The sequence below is a fragment of the Rhinichthys klamathensis genome, unplaced genomic scaffold (genome assembly GCF_029890125.1).
Source record: "Rhinichthys klamathensis goyatoka isolate OS25496 unplaced genomic scaffold, OSU_Roscu_1.1 h1tg000098l_1, whole genome shotgun sequence".
NCBI lineage: Eukaryota > Metazoa > Chordata > Actinopteri > Cypriniformes > Leuciscidae > Rhinichthys > Rhinichthys klamathensis.
Window position 1 is genome coordinate 7669024 of NW_026606637.1, and position 22834 is coordinate 7691857.

At 38.6% G+C, this 22834-nt stretch overlaps 4 protein-coding genes across 6 annotated transcripts in view; 2 read left to right on the forward strand and 2 right to left on the reverse strand.

The window, feature by feature from the left end:
- The first annotated feature begins 102 nt into the window (after nt 1-102).
- Nucleotides 103-10325, forward strand: LOC130086705 (uncharacterized). Of its 2 annotated transcripts, none has more exons than XM_056252856.1 (4): nt 103-449; nt 7344-7446; nt 7537-7741; nt 10193-10325. In XM_056252856.1, exons 1-4 carry the CDS (start codon nt 183-185, stop codon nt 10233-10235), a joined length of 618 nt encoding a protein of 205 aa, XP_056108831.1. In that variant the 5' UTR covers nt 103-182; the 3' UTR covers nt 10236-10325. The 2 variants fall into 2 exon arrangements, with proteins under 2 accessions (XP_056108831.1, XP_056108830.1); XM_056252855.1 differs by lacking the exon at nt 103-449 and adding an exon at nt 645-970.
- LOC130086704 (uncharacterized) lies at nt 1937-3084 on the forward strand. Its single transcript, XM_056252854.1, has 2 exons — nt 1937-2110; nt 2282-3084. Exons 1-2 carry the CDS (start codon nt 2051-2053, stop codon nt 3032-3034), a joined length of 813 nt encoding a protein of 270 aa, XP_056108829.1. The 5' UTR covers nt 1937-2050; the 3' UTR covers nt 3035-3084.
- On the reverse strand, nt 9547-18590 carry stimate (STIM activating enhance). 2 transcript variants are annotated; one of them, XM_056252852.1, is made up of 8 exons: nt 17656-18590; nt 14151-14199; nt 13863-13958; nt 13605-13726; nt 12530-12642; nt 12261-12338; nt 11032-11181; nt 9547-10292 (listed from the first exon to the last, which is right to left on the reverse strand). In XM_056252852.1, the coding sequence occupies exons 1-8, from the start codon at nt 17825-17827 to the stop codon at nt 10152-10154; spliced, it is 921 nt and encodes a 306-aa protein (XP_056108827.1). In that variant the 5' UTR covers nt 17828-18590; the 3' UTR covers nt 9547-10151. The 2 variants fall into 2 exon arrangements, with proteins under 2 accessions (XP_056108827.1, XP_056108828.1); XM_056252853.1 differs by having other exon boundaries at nt 9547-10268; nt 17656-18588.
- A 966-nt stretch (nt 18591-19556) lies between these two features.
- The window catches only part of sfmbt1 (Scm like with four mbt domains 1), a 41578-nt gene continuing 38300 nt past the window's right edge, over nt 19557-22834 (reverse strand). The window contains exons 20-21 of the mRNA XM_056252859.1: nt 21630-21758; nt 19557-20950 (exon numbers count right to left, since the gene is read on the reverse strand). Of these exons, the coding sequence (XP_056108834.1) occupies nt 20810-20950; nt 21630-21758 (270 nt within the window). The 3' untranslated portion in view covers nt 19557-20809. The remainder of the gene's footprint in view (nt 20951-21629; nt 21759-22834) is intronic.

The following is a 22834-nucleotide window of genomic DNA, read 5'->3' on the forward strand; positions in this document are numbered from 1 at the left end:
AAATCCAAAGTGACATAAAATACTTGTTTACATTTTTTTTTTAAATTGTATTTACTTCTTCCAGGAAAACGGACCGAAATATTGATGAGTCATCCAGCACTACACATGTTTTTGTCCAATCAAATGCTCTCTAGAAAGGGAATGTCCCTCCCACTAAATTATCTCGCTTCTCTTCACTAATCATGGTTCGTCGGTGTGTATTTGGCTGTTCTAACGCACGGACATTATTTTGTTTCCCAACCACAAACTGGTTGCGAAAGAAGTGGCTGGAGTTTATACATTTCGAAGAGGAGGCTATTTGTGCCAGCTCGCGACTTTGTGACAGGCATTTCTCTGATGAATTCTTCACCAATTTGGGGATGGTTACTGCAGGGATAACGTGCTACCTTACATTAACAGACACTGCCGTTCCCACTCTGTACACTGTAGGCCCTTCCCCTCCCGCACGAGTAAGTATTGTTTTCTTCAGAAGCTTCTGAGGCATGACATTAGCGTCAAAATGCGATCATCAAGCTCTCCGCCTCTGAAACGACCTTTCTTGCCTGCTCTGCTGAGTGACGTAAGAACGTCATGACGAAAGAGTCTTTTGAACCGGATCTTTCGAACCGATTCTTTGAAACAAACAGCTAAAAAAAAAAAAAAGAACCCGTTACCGTCACTAAAAGCGTCGGATTTCAGTGAGCGAGCATAGCTAGCGACAGATATGGTGAAAAGGTGCGTTTTAGGTTGTTATCCGCACAATACATTATTTCCTTTCCCCAAACTACCCTGGTTGCGAGCTCGCTGGCTTGAATTTTTGCATTTTGAGGAAGGAGGAATATCGGAGAGCTCGCGTTTGTGTGCGAGCCATTTTGCACCAATATGCTTCAAAAATTTACAGCAGTACCAAATGGGCTTTGCCGACTATCTGAACTTGATAGATACGGCTATCCCAACGATATACACTGTTGGTCCAACACCGAGTGTGAAGGTAAGTAGTAATAGGCTTGTTGCATAAACAGAACGTTCGATATTTCCGGGTTGTCACGGTAGGCCGCACAACTTCCGGTTACGTTGACGTTATCTCCTCTCAGAGAGAGCGAGAGAGTGATAGTTTAGTTAGACGGCAATTATGAGTTTCTCAAGACTAAAAGAAAAACGAATTAAATTACAGCGTCAATCCAGACGAACGTCTTTACACTGTTGTGTGCCGATATGTGGAAATTCGTCGAAATACAATGGAACGATTAGTTTTCATCGCTTCCCTGTGGATCTTGAGGTGAGATCAAAGTGGCTAGTCAAGATCCGCAGGGATAGCTTCACTCCAACTGAATGCACTCGAGTCTGCAGTTGTCATTTCCTTTTTGAGGATTTTGTAACGACGACTGGAGGGGAGAAACGACTAAAGAAAGGCAGTGTCCCTTGTTTGTTTGCCTGGAATGAGTTCAGCGTCCCGGCACCTCGGCTTAATGTCTGGCAACGTCGGCCAAGGCCTCCTTCCCCTGACCTACCGATGGCGTCTGACAACGAGGTGGTCACAGAGATGGAAGTTGTACATCGTGATCACGCCTACTGTGTCACCCCCACTACTGCACTTGTCACACATCATCTGGCAGATGAAAACGAAGCCCTGAGGAGAAAGGTAGAGGAGCTCCAACAACAAGTCCAATCACTGCAACTGCTGTCTCGGTTTGGACTCCAACACCTCCAAGGATCTGATGAGGATATTCGTTTTTACACAAGGTTGGTCCATGCTATTATGCAATTGTATGTAGTAGCTAACTCTATGTGTGTCTGGGTTGCAGTGGGGGTTATAGTACTGAAAATCTATACTAAAGTTAAAGTACAATTACTCCCTAAAAAATGTACTCGAGTAAAAGTAAAATTTCCTTTTTGAGAAACTGAAGTAAAATTTAAAAAAGTATGTTGTTCCATCAATAATATGTCAGTCATCATTTTGTATTATTATGAACATAAAGTTCTAAAGTGATTATAATTTCATTGCAGATTTGCATCATACAAGCATTTCCAGGCCTTTTGGCAATTGGTGGAGCCTGCTGCAACAACTAAAATGGTACGGATCACCAGTGTCCATGCTGCCTCCAAAGAACCTAGCCTTCTGAGACCATCAGTAAGTTATGTTGTTAGTCTTAACATTTGTTACAGTTTACTTGACATATCTTGACTGTCAAAGGCTCCATTATTAATCAAGGGTGTTTTCAGATGATTTGTTAGGGCAACACACATTAATACTACAGTACAAGTGATTTCTAGTGTGTTGTGTGTTTTTGTTTTTTAACAGAGACTAGCACCGATAGATGAGTTACTGCTTTTCTTGATGCACCTTTCTGTGGGCCTGCATTTGAGGGACCTAGCCAAACGCTTCAACATCCATACCACCACAGCAAGCAGAATAATTACATCGTGGACACATTTCCTCTATTATCTACTGGGTTCCATCCGCCTGTGGATACCACCAGAGGAATTAAAGGCTCATCTACCACCTGAGTTTGCTTTGTTCCCAGACACACAAGTGGTGCTTGACTGCACAGAAATCTTTTGCCAAACTCCCTCTTCTCTTCTTTTGCACAGCGAAGTCTACTCCCCATACAAGTCACACACCACTTTCAAGGCCATGATTGGCATTGCACCTCATGGTCCCATCACCTTTGTGTCACCTCTGTATGCAGGTTCCATGAGTGACCGGGAAATTTTTAAGCAGTCAGGAATAGCCAAACTCCTCACACCAGAGATGGCCATTATGGTTGACAAAGGCTTTCTTGTGGACAATCTCTTCTCTGGAAAGGTTTACCGACCTGCTTTCCTTGCAAGAAACAAACAGATGACCAAAGAGGATGTCCAGCAGACACAGTCTATTGCCCGTGTGAGAGTGCATGTTGAGAGGTGCATCAGGCGAGTAAAAGAGAACAAACTGTTTGATAAAGTCATTCCTCTGTCAGTGTGTGGGAGCATTGACCAGTTGTTCACCGTCGCTTGTCTCTTGGTGAATTACCAGAATGGACCACTGGTTAAGGCATGGGCAACACAGAAATGAATGGACTAGAATTTTTATGAATCAGTTTACAATCAGTTCCAATTTCTTTGTTCAAGTTTTATTGTTAATTTTTACGAATCTATACAAAACTTGAACTGATACTGTATGTTGTATGTTTACAAACATACACAAATGTAGAGATGTTATTGTTCATTTTTACAAATCTATATATATCTTTGTAAATGCACTCACACACTCTCTCACACACATACTTGCTCATTTGTTATTGCTGTTCAGTTCATTCCATTTTGATGGTCATGTATTTTTACCCAACATGTAATATAATTGTTCATTTCTGTTCATTTTTGTTCTGTTACAGTTAGTAATAGATGATTGAAATAAATAACATCTTAAGAGTCCAACATTTCTCTTTGTAACACTTTGTTCAGATTTGATTCTAAGCATAATGTAAAATTATTGAGAAACGTTTTTTTTGTAGTTTTTTTCTGTACAAAAAATGCTAAATTTTGACATTTTTTTTAAACATTTTATAACATTTAGATATGAATCCAACTTGTGAAAATATATCTTTCAGGTAGTCAAATAGTATAATGGAGCCATGTAGCTGTAATGTTTCAGGCAGCAAACTTAAAGTTTAATATTCAAACAATCCAACAATCGAAACAAGTGTGTATGAACACAAACAATAACCGGCCAGTGAACAGAGAAACAGGGGGAGCTTAAATACACAGAGATAATGACAAAGACAACAGGTGACGATGATGAGTGAAACACAGGTGAAGGCGGGGATGACAACGATGATGAACAGGTGATGATGATGACGGAGGATACTGGGAAGTGTAGTACAGATGAAGACAGACAGTGAATGTGACAATAGCCATCTAGTGGTTAAATTGATTTTTCAAAAATGGGCATAAATGTTACATTAAACCATTTAAAATTATCCATGTTATCCCCATGAATGAAAGTTAGATATCTGGGTCTTTTATAAAGTGAAATTTGCATAAAATACTGTTGTTGTTTTTTTGTTAAAAGCCTATTTAAATAAATATTTTTTAATCTATTCATAGAAATTTACAAGATATTATAAATCCTCCCAAAACTACACAAATGTTGAGGAAAAACATTAACAAACAGAGTAAAATTGCATTTGTAAAAACATTTTTATAATCCTGTTACAAAATTAAATGTTATTGTCTGGGGTATCTGAAGACCCCAAAGATCACAAGTGACAACATAAATGAGGGTTAAACTGATATGTTGTTTGTTTACAAACATTCACAATTTAATAAATACATACAAAAATAGAACTGATTTACTGTAAATTATTCTAAGAGTAACAGTAAATAGTAACAGTATCTATTTCAAACACACAGCCATGTAAAAATAAAAAAAGAAGTGATCCCCCTTCTCCCTAATGATTTGTGCAACCTCTGCATCTTTGTAGATTCTTTGGATGACCATGTCATCCTCTGCAAACACCACAAAGTCACACCACTCCATTCCACTTATTAGAAGCTGGCCTTGGACCTGCCAGTAGTAGCTGTGCTGCCGTTTTAATTGCATTGTGTTGCCATGCAACTTCAAGTACTTGCAATCAACATAGCTCTTGCAATTTGGACATTTAATCTCAACCAAACCATAGGGAGGGTTTTCGGTTGGGTCAAATACAACCCCGTCAGGAGAAGACCCTAACCAGGGGGCATCAGGGTGGATGATAAACCCACAAGGCCAATAGTTTGTGTTCTTGATCCTGCAGTACTCCTCAATGGCAACAGGTTCAAGTACCAGGCCCCTCTTCATGGCAGCAGTTTGAACAGTGCCCTTCCAAATCCTCTGAGCGAGCTGCTGTGCTGTACTCTCACCTCGAACATGGCACAACTCTCTAAAGTGTGAGGACGTTATTCGTGGTCGACGAACCTGATGCCACTCTGCAGACAAGCTCTGGTCCCGTGTGGAAGCCTCCACCTGTCTGGCCATTTCAATACTTGTCTGGAGGGAGACCAGATGAAGTTGTTGTTGTTCACTGCAAACAAATTGACAGGTTGTAGGCTCCAACCTGTAATCAGCCAACGGCAGAAGTGGAGGTGGAGGTGCATCTGAGTGCAACTGGATGGTCCTGGTGGGTGCTACTGGGTGCTGAGAGGCGATGGCACTTCCCTCCTGCACTTCCCCTAGTGCTGACTGGACTAACGGAACATCAGAACTAATGGCCATGGTGGTGATGAGTGGTGCCAAGGTCGCAGGGAAATCACTATACACCTCAGCCACTTTGAGCATGTCCACATCTGGCAGTTCTCCCCTCAGTGCTTTGTAAAGTGTGCTCCTGTGTACATGGTAACATGCTGTGTTTCAGATGTGTTTATTTTCATATTTAAATCATGTTTTATCTAAATTATAGAAATAACATAAAACATTATTACCTTACACCATTTCCAACCGTCTTTTGCTTGGGTTTGGCTGCCAACACGACCATGTCTCTGACCCGGCCTGGCTTCACACCCTGTTGATAGTAATGGTCTTTAATGAAAGCAAGCTTTGCACACATACCAATTCAGCTGACTGACTACACTATGAAACAGTGTGGTAAATAATGCTCTCAGACTTACCATAGACCTTGGCTTGTGCCAGCGTTGCTCTGTTTCAGTGCAACTAAGGACAGGGGGTACAGCACTGATCTGAAGCTGCGAGAAGTGTGCTGTCTGATAGAGCAGTGCAACATTGTGATTGCACAGTGCCTTACCAGCCACACATGAACACACAGCCTCATACAGTTGCACCGGGAATGAGTGCTCAAGTGTAATCTTAAAAAAAACAAAAAAAAAAAACATTACCAATAACCATTGCCATCTTAAATATAGTACAGGCACAGGAAATGGAACAAAATCAACATTTCAGATTGTTAGTCATGGTAGGCTTAACCATATCATATTAGTTAACAAATGACCAAAAAAGGTCGTTTTTAGTTCTGTTTTTATAAACATTAAAATATGTTAGTATTACATATGTGAGATGTTAGTAGGCTATTACAAGTCAAAAACGTTACATGAATACTGAACATACAGATAACTGAAACTCCAACAAACTTACAACTTAACTTACCATACAAACTTAACTTAAACTTAACTTATAATAAACAACAGCCGTCACAAGCAGTTCCTGGAGTTTTCATGGGGGCTAGGTTAGATATCCGAGTGCTATTTTCTGCCTATGTTACTGATACAGAACCTATCCTAGCAACACAAAATCCCCAGGACATGTTTGGAGCAGAACTGGCTGGAACAACTGAACTATCTTAGATCCTACTCTGAGGTCGTGAGGTTTCTCATTCTTCCTCAGTGACCTATGGCAGGTAGCGCGGACGCTCACTCTCCCTGTCTCTGGCTCTTTGTTTGACACTGAGTTAAGAATAATATCATGTTATGATCAAAACAATTAAAACAATATAATATTCATCAGGCTCATTCAATGTTTAACGTTACCGGTTAGCAAGATAGCTCATAGGCTAGGCTACTAGACTAAAACAAAGCATAGTAAATTAACTTACCTTCGTAATGGTCAATGTAGCTGGAAATATACATTTTAAACCCCTTCTCCCGCTTGCTCTTTGGGGCTGATGTTGAGGATTGTATAATCCTATGTACATCGTTAACGGTAGTCCTTGGCAGGTCCTGCAAGCATCGTGTGTAAAATGCCATCTTCCTCGTTGACTAACTAAAGTTAACGTTAGCGTTCTCGCTCTGACAAGCAGCTGCTCGCTGTCAGACTCGCTCTGACAGGAGTAACCGGAAGTCGTGCGGCCTACCGTTACAACCCGGAAATATCGAACGTTCTGTTTATGCAACAAGCCTATTCCTGGTCAACATCTCCTTTTGTTCGATCGAAGACCGCCCACTGCTACCGGAAGTGGGAGTCTGACTGACATGTAGAACGACCAACCACGTTCGTTTTGGTCTTTAAAGCGACAGTTCACCCAAAATGGGGTTTCTTTCATTGTTTACTCTCCCTCGTGACGTCTCAAACCTGTATGATTGACGTTTTTCTGCAGAACACAAAAGAGGGTATTTTGAAGAATGTTGAAAACCAAACAGCTTTGTTTACCATTGACTTCCATTATATGAACCAAAATATCTTTTAACATGTTCCATGGAAGAAAGAAAACGGATTTACCACAATAATAGACAAAAGCGCAATGGTAGCTTATTCTAATAATGCTGCACTAGGTTGTACGTGTAAAATATTAAGTAAAAATGTCCATGGTTCACTGTTCCGTTGCTTGCACAACAAAAAAGCTTTAGAACGAATATTTGCATTGCCTTATTCCTATACTGCTGCATCTCTCCAACAGCCAATGACACGAGAGGTGGGCTGCCAATGTAATGCTCCGGTTCTGAAGAGTGTGGCGGTCCAAGCAGTACTCACCCAAAAAAAGCCTAAACGGAGGAGTAAAGGTAACATTTTTAACTAAAAGTTCACTTATGAATTAAGTTTTGCATTGAGCTTCACCAGTTTGCTTTCCCTTTTGTGTGGTTTCATATCAGCAATTCAAGTCAGACCTCTTGTGAGTAATTGTGCTAGTGTGTCCTGCTCCGATGAGGACTTCCCAGTCAAATCCGAATCTTCATTCACATCAACACCAATTAAAAGACCACGCATGGAGGATTCCTTAGAGGGGACATCATACAGCTCAGAGGAACCAACAGATGATACCCACGTGCCCGATATCATTCAGGAGGAAGACATAAAGTAAGTTAAATCCAGAATATGATTCAAGGTCCGTTCACACCAAGAATGATAGCTCTATGTTAGCTTCCACACACTAATACACAATCTCTTTATTATGCGAGAGCACAGCAGTTACTTCGTCAGCCACTTCACATGCTTGAGCTCAGGTGGATTCTGATTTGCTCTCAATGTTTTTGTAGTTCCATCAGCAGGAAAAATCTTTCTCAGAGCAATTCCAACTATATAATTGTTCTGTGTTATTTTTGTTATAGATGTATTGTGTAGACTTCCCTATTCTAACACAATTAATTTTATATTAAACTTTATAGTTATTGTTTTGGGTTTTAACAGGCCTTGAATTAAACACGAAGTATGCCATTTAAAATTCTCTAAATTACAAAGCGAGTGTAATTTGTTTCCTAAAGGTTAGTTAAACAACTCCATTGTGAATCGGAGGTTAGGATTAAGCCCTCTCACTGCAATGGATTGGGCTCAATTCCTGGACAGGAAGCAATCTTTTGCAAGAGATCAAAATGTCACACAAAAAAAAACTAAGAAAAGTTACATAAAATAAAATAAACACAAATTGCTGTGTTGACACTGTTTATTGAAAAAGCATACACAAGTTCATAATTTGTCAGTAATTCTAAATCATCTAATATAGTTTAGTACTCAACCCCTCTCCACATCCAATGTGTTTCATTTTCTTCCAACTCTAATCAAGATCACTCTCTAACAATAGTCAGAATCAAACCCGGAGAGGGAATGGCAGTTACATTTCCACCTAGTCAAAACCCTGTCAGTAAGCGTTCATCCAGCAGGCCAGACCAGAAAGCCAGGTTTCAATTCATCCCTGTAAAACAAACCCATACTGTGTGCAAATATGGTACTCCCACAAACTTGGTCCATTAAATGTCAGTTAAACAAACAATACAAGCAATAAGATAATTGGTCCTGTAGTCCCAATTTCATTCACTCCCACTCTAAAACCTACTACAAACATCTTCCCCTTCACATTAGAGATTACAAATAATCTGCAAAACTTTTGCAGAGAATGCATAATGCAAATCACCATTCTCCAAATATGTGCTTTAGTATTGAAATAAAATCAAATGTTCTATAGAGCAGAAAAGTGTGAGGGTGGATGAGAAAGTATTTGGAATAAAGACACTCTGGTTTAGTGTTTGACTGGTAAATATTAAATAGAGGTGAATGGTAATGTTTAAAGACAAAAAAACAAAAGGTAATACCGCATACAAAGAGACCACAATTTAACACCAAACTGTGCAAGAGGTTACGTCCTGCAACATAGCATTTACCCTGCAATAAGTAGCAAAAAGAAAAGAAAATTTTAAAGGACAGTTCACCCAAAAATGAAAATCATCATTGATTAGTCACCCTTACATTCTGCCAAAGCTGTGTGACTTTCGCTCTTCTGTGAAATACTAGAAATTTTGAAATGTCTTTGAGCAATCAATGGGATCCGATGGTTTTTGGGACCGCAACATTATTCAAAATATTATTTGTGTTCTACAGAAGAAAATTACAGGTTTACAGGTTTGGAATGTCATGTGGGCGAGTAAATAAATAATTTTTTGGAGTGAACTGTCCCTTTAATAGGCCACAAAAAAAAAACCCAAAACAAATAAATACAGGGAAAACATTAATGGCAGAAAAACACAGCAACACACTGAATTGAGACAGAGACACTTTCAAAAGCCAAACAGTAAGACAAGCCATCAGACTAGGGAATGAAACAGCTTCCTCTGGATTTTCGTACCTTGTCATTTTGGCTGCTGCCTAATGGTTAAAAACAGACATTGTAAGACCGTACCAACTGTATTATAATACCAGCTCATAACACTGCTGACGAATGGTTTTCCGTAACATTTATCAGCACAATTTCCACACAGCTGACGTGCACAAAACTCTGTCGCAGCTACGCTCACAAACACATTTAGAAACCGACTATGAGTGACCTTGAACAGTTTATCCAAGTCCAAGTGATCAATCACATGCATATGGTTAAAGGTACTTATCTCAGCAGAACATCAGCATGTTATTTGTATAGGTTTAGGCTGGTTTTTATCACTTCTAGACAGATACAAGGAGATGTAGCTGTGTTGTATATCCACATGATGTTTAAGCTGAATTATAAATGTGCAAAAAAAAAAAAAAAACCTGAAATGATTATGGTCCGATCATCTCCAATAGACTGGTCCAAAACCCTCATGATCATCTATGGCATAGGGTAGCAAAAATCTTTCTGGCAATGTCGGGAGGGTCCATGTGTTTACTTGAGCCTGGGTCCGTTACCCTACAATTCATAGGCTGAGTTAGTCATCATGCCCCTCACTTACTGATCTATGCTCTGGTAAATGAGTTGGGGTCATGGGAATGAGGGAGGCCTCAAGTCCAAACTGATTTGAACTCAAACTGGAATACCAAGACGATGCTTCTTTTTCTTAACAGACTTGAGCCCTGTGATTCTTCGTACATCGTCGTCACCATCTGAATCCTCCATTTCGTCATCTGCGGAGAACAGGATCTGACCAGCACAAGAGGAAGAGTGCTAAACAAAGACAGTTCAACTAATCATCTTTTTAAAAAACAAGCAGGTGATGACATTTTACCCTAAAAGGTGGAATACTTCTTGCAAACCTGAATGTGTAAAATAGTAACATTCTCAATTTCTGACTGAGCTGCTCATCCCTTTACAAGTGAGAAAGATGGACTACAGTCACATGACAGATGTCAATGAATATATATTTGACACCTTCATGGTGTGTGGATGGAACTCAAGTGACAGTTCTCACTGTCAAAGTTTCCTGTTATGGTCATGCAAATGTACTAGGGGAAAAAGGGAATGTCCCATCTAGGACAGGAAGAGGGATGATTTTGAAGTTGGCACTGTAGGTCAGGGGAAACCCAAAATATGAATGCTGTCATTCAAAGATGTTTGAGAAGCAGCAAAAGTGTCAGATCTCCCATGTTCAAACTTTGATAGTTTTGACAGTTTTATACATTCCATTAATAAAACTTTATAATTTGTCATCAGTTATGATTTACTTATGCAAATATGTATTCTGTGGTTGAAACAAATAATCTAAACTCCAATAGAAATGTGACAGTTACAAAACTTCTGAATGTGGGCCGGTCAAAATTATTTAGACCAGATCGTTTTGAAATGCTGGTGCTCTCGTCACAAATTATGCAATTAATTTAATTAAAGTTTTATTCAATTAACAGCTGGTAGTAATCCTTCTCCTATATGGCTATCACTTCAAATTGGTTCAGCAAGAGTAACTTACTTCTGATTCAGAGTCATCGTGTGACAGTGCCCTTCTGTAGCGCACTTTGCTGTTGCCGCGAGGGTCGTCTTCTGCTTCCCTCTCCTCCAGTTTGGCTTTTGTTCTGCTCTTCTTCATTAGGAAGTTATCCACCACCCAGAACATCAGAGCCTGAATACACACACACACAGGGCAAATGTTTAAACCCAAATAGATGTGTTAAAACAGAAACAGAACTACCTGTCATACATTTAATGAATTATTAGACTTAGAGCAAGCTTGACAAGTAGCCTACATGGTAAAAAATATATACAAAACATTACATTACATTAAAAAATGCACAATATCAAAATGACCAAGGCTGGATGACATTACCATTCAAAAGTTAGCGTTTAAACAGCAATATGTGTTAAATTGATCAAAGTGACAGTAAAGACATTTCTGTCAGGACCACTACTGTCAAAGATGATTGCCAATTAGCATAAAGTTTGGATTGGCTGGGTAATGCTTTATTTTAAAGTGACGCAGTTACACGTTACTACATGTACTTACTATAGTAATAAAAGTAAATTATGCATAATTACAATTAACTAACCCTAAACCTAACCGTAACTCTATATAGTAAGTACATGTAGTTAATTAATATTACTCAGTACTTATTTGAGTATGTACAATGTAACTGTCACCTTAGAATAAAGTGTAACCTGGTTCTGTTCTGGTCAAGAACTCTCTGCCCATCCATGCAGCCTAGCATGGATAAGAGCAGGCAGAGCAGCAGTAGGGTACACAGAACAGAACCAACATAAATGTATTGCAGACATCATTAATGTTCAATAATTTAAGAAAAATGAGTCAGATTTGAAGAGGAATATTAGAAGGCCAGTCCTGACTGATGAGAGGAAGAGCTGGGGATGGAGGAGGGTAATTGGCTCCTGAGCAATGCGATAAAGATGCCGATAATACTGAATGGGCCTTGTATAGGGATGCTGTGATAGGCATCGTATTCCTATAGTTAGAAGTGGGTCCGCTGATGCGACCTGCTAGAACTAACATTACGACTTGATTTATAAATGTTACAAAAGATTTCAAATAAATGCAATTCTTATGAACTTTCCATTTACTAAAGAATCCTGAAAAAAGCATATCAGATTGACTTCTTAAGGATCAGAATGCAGCCTTGGTGAGGCATAAGAAACTTAAAAAAAAAAAAACTTTTAAACAGTAGTGAAACAAAGGTGATTGTCACTTACATTCACAAAAAACGGGACGATTAGCATGACGATAGCTAGCTCCAGATGAGGGTTCGTTATGGGGTTGAGTGTAGCCAGCTGTCCAACAAACACCAATCAAATAATTTAAGTACAATGATTACATTTTTGGGTGGAATATTCATTTAACTGCAAGTTAATAAATCAGTACTATAATGATACATAATACATTTACTTCAGATGTCAGAAAGTTCAGAACATGAACCACAAACCGCAACTCAACATCCATTAGTATTGGACACCTAACTGACCTTCTTCCATTGTGGGATGAGAAGGACCAGCATGATCATGACCTTCTCAAACATCATGATGAGGATGTAGAGAGCACACTGACCTGCCCAGGCGCTGCACTGAACTGGCTCACCTACATGCAAACATTAGAAATAGAACAGCACTTTAAAACACTGGTTCTCAATCAGGGGAGCCCAGCAAACTTCCTCAAGAAGACTTATAGTAAAATGATTTAACAACTTTGTTTTTTTCTTTAAAGAGCTAGGATTCCCACTGCCTTAAAAAAGCTGGATAATTGAGGAAGCCTAAATTTTAAAGAGTGATTTCTAGACTTCTAGACTAAAAGATCAGGGCATTTTAATAATGAACATACATTTTTCTGGTTAAGCCAGGCCAAAAATATTTTATCCTGTAGAAATTGTGAGTAAAAAAACTCCTTATCCATAATCAGGTATAAACCAGTAAATCACAAAAACTAGAAAGTCACAGGGCCTTTGAATGTTGTTGTGGGCAATGGGGGGCCTTGGAGTGAAAAGTTGAGAATCACTGCTTTAAAACGTGAATTTCTTCATAAATAATCATAAATGTATATCACTGCACAACCTGTATGTGCAGTTCAGTTGTTGGTAGAAACAAGAAAATGGTGTTGAAATTGGTTGGTTGAAAAGATTATTTAATTTATACACTTTTCTACCAACAAATCAGCATTTCAGTCTTCAATAGAGCTTGGTTTCCCCAAAAGCTCATCTAAATTAGTTCAAGATCATTACATGAGAATACAGTGCCTTGAAAGATGGTCTAAAACAAGTTTACAAAACTAATGCCTGTTAAGTCATTGATTAGACTGATTGTTTGGTTTCAGACAGCCATTATAGTCTGTGAAGAACAAGATTTCTATCATAATTTCAAATTAATTTCATTCACTGAACTTAAATGTTTAGGAATAAAAGCACTGACTCAATTTCCCGTCCTCTTTATATGAAGCCACATTAACATAAAGAAGGTCAGTGGAAGTGTCTGGTCCATAATCAATTTACAGTTCCTACTGGACTTTTAATTTAGGCTACTCCAAACAAATGATGTTAAGGTTCATACCATATTCTCCAAAACGCAGTGAATCCCACTGTCTCCATTCAACCACAGCGCTAACGGCCTTCACGCCGCCATAGATCACCAGCATGCCTAGTGTCGCATCCAACAGGAAGTTGATCAGGTATCTATGAAATCAACACAGGTAGTTGGGTTGCTGAGCACAGCAGATTATAAATATGTCGAAATCACAGACACAAAACACTGCGGGAAGTACAATGATGTGTGGGGGGAACATTGACAACGACGCAAACACAGACTCACAGTGAACATGGGTCCTCCTCTGTGAGGTCAGACAGGTAGACATTGGCAAAGTGAATGAACAGCATCCCTATGGCCTGTTTGGAGGTGTCCAGAAACCTGAGAGAGGTGAAGGGGAGGAGGGGGCGGTGAGAGGAAGCAGACCTGGTTAGAACTCACCGTTAAGTCACGAGGGGAACGCAGGGCTACAAAGAGGTCCCCTAGACGAATTTCAGGTCAGTGGAGTGCAGCATTAACCGTGCATGTGTTTAAGTATCTAGTGCTTGCTAATGACACAAAATGGCGGTTTACCAGATTCTCCAGGGTCTCCGTTCGTGCTTGGGCTCCCTGAAGCGTTTCACTGTGGAGAGAAAACAGAAGCTTTCAAAATTGGTAGCAGGAAGAATGTGGCGATCAATAAAATCTGCCATATGAGAGTAGTGCTGATGCTAAAAACTCTTTGCTGGCTCTCTGATATAGTGCTATAAAGACACAGGTCAATAAATGATAAACAACATTAACATTTCAAAAGGGGAAGAGATGAATGAGGAACTGCTTCATCACAGGTTTAAAGAGCTTCCTACACTCACATGCAAAAACAAAAAGCTGTGCAAATGAAGATTTTATTCTAAGAAACAATAAAAGATTATGGCAATAACATTTCAATTAAAGAAATTAGGATATTAAAATCAAGCACATCAAAGAAGAGGTGTATGAACTGATTTTTAAAGTTTTTAAATAGACTTAGACTGACAACAAAAACATAGCATCATGAGCGACCTCAGAGAAGACAGTAATAAAGATAAAAATAAATCCAATTGCTTGCAGTGTTGCTTTTAAAGAGGAGGTGAGAATTGCTAGCCTGGGAAAACCCAGACAACTTCCGGCAAATTTAGATTTGCTCTGAAAGTTGGTCTGGCAAAGAGCTCATTCAAGCCCATTTCCAATCCGTCGAAATCGAGGCACCAATCAGAAACGTTGGGGCGGGCTTTACACGATGACGACAGCGCTGGGATTTTGTAGCCTACATTACAAAGATGGATGCCGCCATCGAACATCACTCGTTCGAATCGCGTCTGTTTTAAGCAATTTGAACGTTTCCTTTTTGTTAAAAACCGAGCAAAGAACAACACTCTAGAGATGTTTCTCCGCCGCTCTGCATACGTCATCTCCTTCATCGCTCTGATTGGGTTTAGGTCTATCCGCGACGTCCGTTGGTGACGCCCCTCTGGAAATGATTTGTCTATGACGCTTTGCCAGACCATAACTCAGTTACAACTGAGAATGGTCTGGTTTTAACCAGGCTAGAGAATTGCTGCTTTGAGAGGTGGAAACCGCTAGTGCAGCCACCCTAGCTGCCAAACGTGACTCAATGGTTCACACAAATAAAGGACAGCCTGTTTCACACAATGGCTGTTTGTTTGTGTACAGCTATTAACTATGTGTCCCCTAAACACAATCTCCAACTGTTTACAATTACAACTCACATAACCACTGAGTAGTTGACACACAACTTAAAATTTCACACATTCATATTTTTCTGATTTACCCCATTCTACTGGATTGCTATTGTCTATTGAGTTATTAAGGTCCCTTCACATCAAGAATGATAACTATAACCAGTTTTATAAATCTCTCTAACTCTAAAGGTGCAATCACATTTAATGAAAATGTATGGATGAAATCCAGTAATTCTATGTTTGCTGGTGTAAAGGAAAGGTTATATTTGATTTGATTTGATTAATGTTTATTTCGAGCAAAATAAAATAAAATAATATATACATACATATTAACACACATACACACAAATAAAAATAAAAATAACATAGCACAGCTTATCTTCCATATACATAGATATAAATAATAATAGTTGCTCGAAAGGGAGTGGAAAGAAGTGTATATGAAGAAGAACACATCATAGAGTGTTCTCACATCATCTCCACGTTATATGGAGATGTTTATGCATATTATTAACCACAGGCACACGGCCAGCCACTAATTTAGAATACGCCAAATTTGTTAACATTAGAACAAGTGACGAACGTTGTGAATTAGGTTAACATTTTACATGAGAATTTCCCCTTGTGTAGAAATATAAAGTTATCCATGCAATTATTAGCCAACAAGACCCAATGTTTTTACATCGCAAAGAAGAAAAAAAACATCTCGAATTCTTTTCTCTGTGTTGTTATAGTTGTGGTTGTGGTTTTGACTCCACTGTTCTAATTAAGCGTTTTTAATTTATAGTGATTTTTAAAACTTGGATATAGTTATTGTTCTCTGTGCAAGCAGCCCTTTAGTATTTCTGATGTAGGTTCTTTCATGTCAAGGAGAGTCCAAAAGGGGTCTGTGAATGACCAACACAACTTAAGAACCCATCTGAGAGGGTGTGGCCAATCAGAAGCCAAAGAAAATCCAATACGGGGTTTATGAACCCTGGCTGTAATTGTGCTCACACACAGTCTTTAATTAAATACCGTGACAGCATTGCATGACTCAATGACATGCCTTAACCTGCTGCCTGCTTCTAGGACCAAACCTTCAAGTCTTCAATGAGTCAACCTGAGTTGATGGAAGAAACAGATCTGTTCTTCGATACTATGATGTACATCCATGTGTAACAGATTATCAGAAAAGAACAAATGTAGGGCGAGGACTTATCCTATATTTATTTACGGGGTTCTCAGAAGGAGAAGTTGGGTAAACTTCTATAAGTGAATGTAAATTCATTTTTGCATTCCCATTTGCCCCAATAGCAAAAAAAAAAAAAAAAATCCCCAATGGAATTTCTATGAATTCCCAAAAAGGGAAAAAAACATTGAGAAATTGAGTATATTGGTCATGGTCAGAAGAGAGAAAGATGTCAAATTTGTCATCGCTCCCTCAGCCGGTGTATTAGAAACGCTCACACACCTCCATGAACTTGTTTTTTGTAATTTACGACCAAGGTCATAAAACAAAACATATAGCTATAGTGTTATAAATGTACATATTAATAATAATAATAATAATAATAATAAAAAAGAAAATATAAAAAAAAACGTTGCTAGATTTATGATGTTAATAAAGGTGTTCATTGGATCATTTTAAAACATGGCTGTTGCACTCAGTGGAGGGAGATGAATAATATGAGCTTGCAGAGGAAGGTTTAAGCAAGACCATCTCTGGTTTAAGCTCAGCCTGAAACAGAAGTTATGATTTCTTCCCTATTATGACGTATTTTCGAGGAAAAAAATGGCTGCTCGAACAAGAACAAATGTAGGGCTTGATTTTGTCCATCAGTAATTGATTGATGGAATCAAGAATTAGCCAAATTGTTCACAATAGAATCAACAACCAGTTACTCTAAAACTAACTACATGTTCAACAGTGTGATTAGATTACTGTAATTAGCTACTCGCTCTAAACTCTAAAAATTATTGCATTACTTTCTAAATCCCATATCAACCTCGACCAGTTGAACAATACGAGAATAGACATGATTTTTTTCAAATAAATAATATTAAATTGCATAAATTACAGACCAAATTATTTAAAGAGAGACGGTTAAATGAAAAACATATATTTTAACATTAGACGTAGATGTTTAAATCCACTAGAATTGTTCTATATTCTATACAGTGTTTAATACAATTACATCAAGTCACTAAGTAACAAACATAAATAAATAAATAAAGAGTAATCCCTTACTTTACTTTTTCAAGGGGAAGTTAGTAGGCCTAATGCATTACAGCCAACGCTGTCTACAACAGGCATTCAGAAAATAGATAAGAGACAATGAATTTCCATTTCATGAAGACAGTTACCCTATACTTACACATAAGTGTGCTAAAAGCCACCACTCCCAGCAGGCCCTGCAGGAAGATGCCGAAGGTGTTCATGAAGTCCCCGTTGGAGCAGCCCCGGGCATTAGGATCAGTGGGTGAGGAATTGGAGGATGCAGACGGCAGCTGACCCGGCGAAAGCAAACTGACCCCAACACCCGCCATTGCGCAACACTCACTGGATCACGACGAGTGTTTCAAAAAGCCACAAAATCTCAGTCTCGGGTAGTGGAGGTGATCGACAGGACGATGACACAGCTATCGCACATAATGAAGGCTCTCTTATGAGCCTCCAGTCACGGTTACTGAAGCGCAGATGTAACGTTATCGTGTTTCATACTGGACCTCGATGCGTCGCCATCCAGCTGTGAGCTAAGTTACCTAATATCTGTCATCAGGTGTGCTGTATAAACATCCTCTTTAGCATCGAGCAAACATGCTACAGACTCAGATGTGTAACATTGATGCTCAGTGCTACAACACACGTTGTCATGGAGACATTTAACGTTATCGGTTAGATTATTAAAGAGCGCGAGCTGTTAGCTGCCAGATCACAATACGGCGGCTTTACGGTTAAATTAAAGCAGTTAGACGATTACGGTTAAATTAAGTCAAGAAATAAGCCGTTTAAAACTTCACTTGCCGTTATAACTGGTTTAGAAACGCAAAATAATAAGCGGCTGATTGGGAAGTTATGCTGTTTTATAGCGAGAGTCCGGTCAGGCGGTCTTGCTAGCAAACCATCTGAGGAAAATCCTGCCACCGCTGCTTTTAGGAGAAGAGTTGATTGTGAATCTGCTCAGATTCAGAAAGGTCGGCGTCCAAACTACTCGCATACGTATTTGGTAAAAATATGTTTTCCGTAAAGGAAGGACACTTCCTTTCCCACTGTATTCAGGTGCCGTTTCCACTCATTTACGCGACAATCTACTGCGTCATCACTGTGTCACGTCGCACTAGAGCATGATGGGATATGTAGTTTTAAAAGATCGCAGCAGGTGCAGTTCATGAAATTCTAAAATGAATCTTAGAAATCACTTACTGAACGACAAAATCAATCTATTTAAATTGTGAAATTGATTTATGGAACCTATTTAATCAATTGGAAGTTTCAAACAATAAAGTCATATCATTTAATATATATTAGGCTAAGTATCAGAAAAGTTGAGGGGTCTGGTTGTTACAATTAATAATACGTGCATATTTCTTTAAGTGCTAGTTTAAGTAAATTCCCTTTTATAACATATAAATAGACTACCATTAAGACATTGACATTTTTATTTAGGAAGGATGCATTAAATTGATCAAAAAGAACAGTAGACATTTATAATATTACAAAAGATTTCTATTTTAAATAGAAATGTCAAATTTGCTGTTCTTTTTTAACTTTCTATTCATCAAATAATCCTGATTTTTTTTTAGCAGTTTACACACACACACAAAAATATTATGCAGCACAACTGTTTTCAATTTTTTTATTGAGCAGCAGATCAGCCTCTGATTTCTGAAATATCATGCGACACTGAAGAGAGTAATGATGCTGAAAAAGTCAACTTTGCATCACAGGAATAAATTACATTTTAAAATATATTAAAATAGAAAACAGTTACTTTAAATTGTAATACTATTTCATAATATTACTGTTTTTACTGTATTCTTATCAAATAAATGCCATCTTGGTGAGCATAGGAGACTTCTTTCAAAAAAACGTAATAAAAATCTTACCAACCCCAAATGTTTAAACAGTAGTATACACAAGAGAGACCATATAATTATAATGCAACATTTACCTAAATGTTAATGGTCTATAAAGGCATATTCTAATCTTACATTTAGTTTTTTTAAGACCCCATCCACTTTCTTTAAATTTGCCCCCTGAAAAAGAAACCAAAGGCAAGATTCTGTTCATTTTATTTTCTTTTAAATAACATTTTCCACCAACATATAATCGAAAGTAAAGCAATATTAATTCAACAACCTTTAATTAAACGGGTGAAAAACAGGAAATGAACAAAACGGAATGTGGCAAGACGAGGTTCCAAATTCATCTTTCTCATTCCAGCACAAATACTTAAAGAAGGGAAATGGACTGTTAAATCAAGGAAAGGGAGACTGTTGCATATCTCATTACCAATTCAAATACAATCCACAGATAATAAATCAAATGATTTTATCTGGTTGTGTAGGGGTATAGCTTTGCAATGCAAGACCAAACCAGTTATTTAGACCATTAAAACATAGAGGCCCCTGAAATTATTGAATGCAGTATTTGCATTTAAACACAGATCCTGCATTCTACTTGATATTAAAAAAATTACTTTTACAAGCAGACAGGTTTGTAAGAATACAAGACTCTTCAATTTGGTGTTGTTGATAGACCCTGGATTTGCCACAATTCATATTTTCCCTATCACAGTCAGTGACATAACCTGAAGTATTTGTGTGCTTATGTCTTAACCAACACCTCATTACTTTTTATTACTCTGCACCTTTATTTAATAATGCATCTTTAGGATGAGCAAATGCTTATTAGTATTTACAGAAACCAAAATGGCAGCATCAGGCATATATCATGCCCCATCTTTTGCACTGTTGTGTTACAGTGTAATTCCCAAGCTGTTATAGAAAACCAAACCGAAATGGGAACATTAAAGCAGTCCCACTAAAATTAACATCTGGTTATTTACAGTATTTACATTAACACTCCTGTATGTACAAGTTTGCATACCACTTACAGTACATGGGCAATTTTTTTTTTGTGCTTAAGGTAATTGCATTGTCATCCGCTCTACAGTTAATAAAGTTTTTTTTTAAAACAAGTAAAGAGCTTTGCTTATTGTTGCAGACACAGTTCCACCAACCCAGATCTTAAAAAAAAAAAAAAAAAAGATCAAACTAAACACTAGTCCAGGCTTACTTTAAGATGAAGAGCCCAGCTGTAAAAGTACCAGATAGACCCTGTTGAAAAACGCCCCTCCAGTAGTTGATCTCAACTGCGCCTGCTGAAGACCTAATGGTACAGGAGGCGTCTAAAGCGCTAAGTGATTTTAAAGGTTCTATGATCCATAGAACAAAAGGACGATCACACATATTAGGAAAGTCACCTCAAATGTCAAATGCCCTACTCTTCTCTACAGACAGCCACCCTCAGCTGGCAAACTGTTGGTAAAATGCCAGCTTGACCCGCTCTATGTGATGGCACAGCTTGATGGCAGGGCCGAGCTTCAGGTCCATACACTCCTGTACAGTGGGAAGGTTCAACAGAAGCAGCGCCTGACCGTCAATTTCCTGGAAGGTAAATGAAAAAGAGTTGAATAATATACAGATGTAGGATCCTAAATTAAGACTCATAAGCATGTGAAGCAAAAGATGCAGTTTAATCTATGCAATGCATATACACCTAGTATAAACATCTGTTTAGGGTTAGATGTGGCCCAAAGTGTTTTGCGATCCAATAACTCAAAACTACAAACCGACATGTCATCCGCAAAATGACGTGAAAAAAAGGATATCCTGGCCACAAATTAAGAATTCACTACTGCACTAATTTGTTCTCTCATTTTAGGTAAATCATGGCCACTATTTCACTGAATTAAAATGAGGAGACAAATTAGTACAACGTCATGGGCACAATTGATCTAAAACTAAGGAAATTATTAATTTATGGCCACGATATTTAAAATGACTTTTGTCTGTCATGTTTGGGGGCTTCGTACAAAGAGCCGACACTAATCCGGACAACAATGAAAGGCAGTCTTCCTTCTTGTCAATCAACCATTACTCTAAGACAAGAGGTTTCATTTTTGGCATGAAATGCAGCAGCTTTAAGAGGAAATAAAAGTCCAAAGTCCTAACGTTTACTATTTTGTGCTGCACATAGGTGGTCACAGGAGATGACTACTAGGTATAAACAGCGATTTATCTTATCTGACCACTTGGGATTGGATGTTAATGTGTGTTCAATTACTTGGTCCATAAAGATGCGTGCCAGCGGTGCACAATCAGTGGTCCTGATGAATCGCACAACATCCGTGACACTCCATTCCAGTGGACTACTGTCCAAACACAGCTTCTGAGGAGCTTCTGTACGTGGACTCTTCAGAAGAGATACAGCAAATCAGTCAGTTATCATATACAAAACAAAACAAATACAGTACATAATATTCCGCACTTCCGGAACATTCCGCAAAAGTTCCGCACATGACATTAGGGCTGGTCCTAATACCATTTTTTGAGCTTCGAAAGCTTCGGTAATAATCAACACCGAAGCTTCGGAGGGAAATAAAAACAATAATAAACGAGGCTCAAACATCCATTCATTTCGTAAAAGACATGTCTGTTTATTTGAGCACTTCCGTCAATAAAACAACACACTAAAGCCTGTAAAGTATTGAAATAAATATCAGTAAATAATGGTAATTTCCACACGAAGACGCATGATATAGCCTAAAGTGGGTCGCACACCGGACGAGAAGCGCAGCGCCGCGTCGCGCCACGTCTAGGACAACTCCAGGTATCGCACACCGGACGCGCACATTCTAATCGCGCGAGCACAATTTTGAATCAACTCCTGGTAGAAGAGCTGCACGATGTGTGTTTTATCTTGATTTATTATTTATTTTTTTATGTTCATTGAATAATAGCTGATGTTTAAACGTTAATCAAGTAAAAGTGTCTATCACGTTGAGTCTGTTATTTTGTTGTAACGTTATCCGTTGTCTAGGCAACTATGTCACATAATACAATAGTATTTATTTAGCTAGCGTTTAGCTAACCCGAGTGAAAACAGCACAGGGTGAAGCCATGTACATTAACGACGATTTGAGACAAATAAATGCAAATTTAATATAAAACTTTGCAAATGGCGCTCTGTGGGGCGGCAGGGTTTTGAACAAGGTCCTAAGCCGTAGCTGGGCGCCGCGGACAGACGCCGAATGGCGCCGCCGGTGTGTGTACACTCATAGAGAATAATGTGTTTGAATTTTAAAGACCTGGCGCTGCGCGACGCGGCGCTGCGCTTCTCGTCCGGTGTGCGACCCCCTTTAAAGCCTACTGCTCTGCGCTGACGTGAGTGTAGATTTGGGAAAAGAAACACGAGATTCCACGTCCAGTGGAATAACTAATGGAATATTGTTAAATTCGCTGATAATCGGGAGACCAGATCGCAAAATA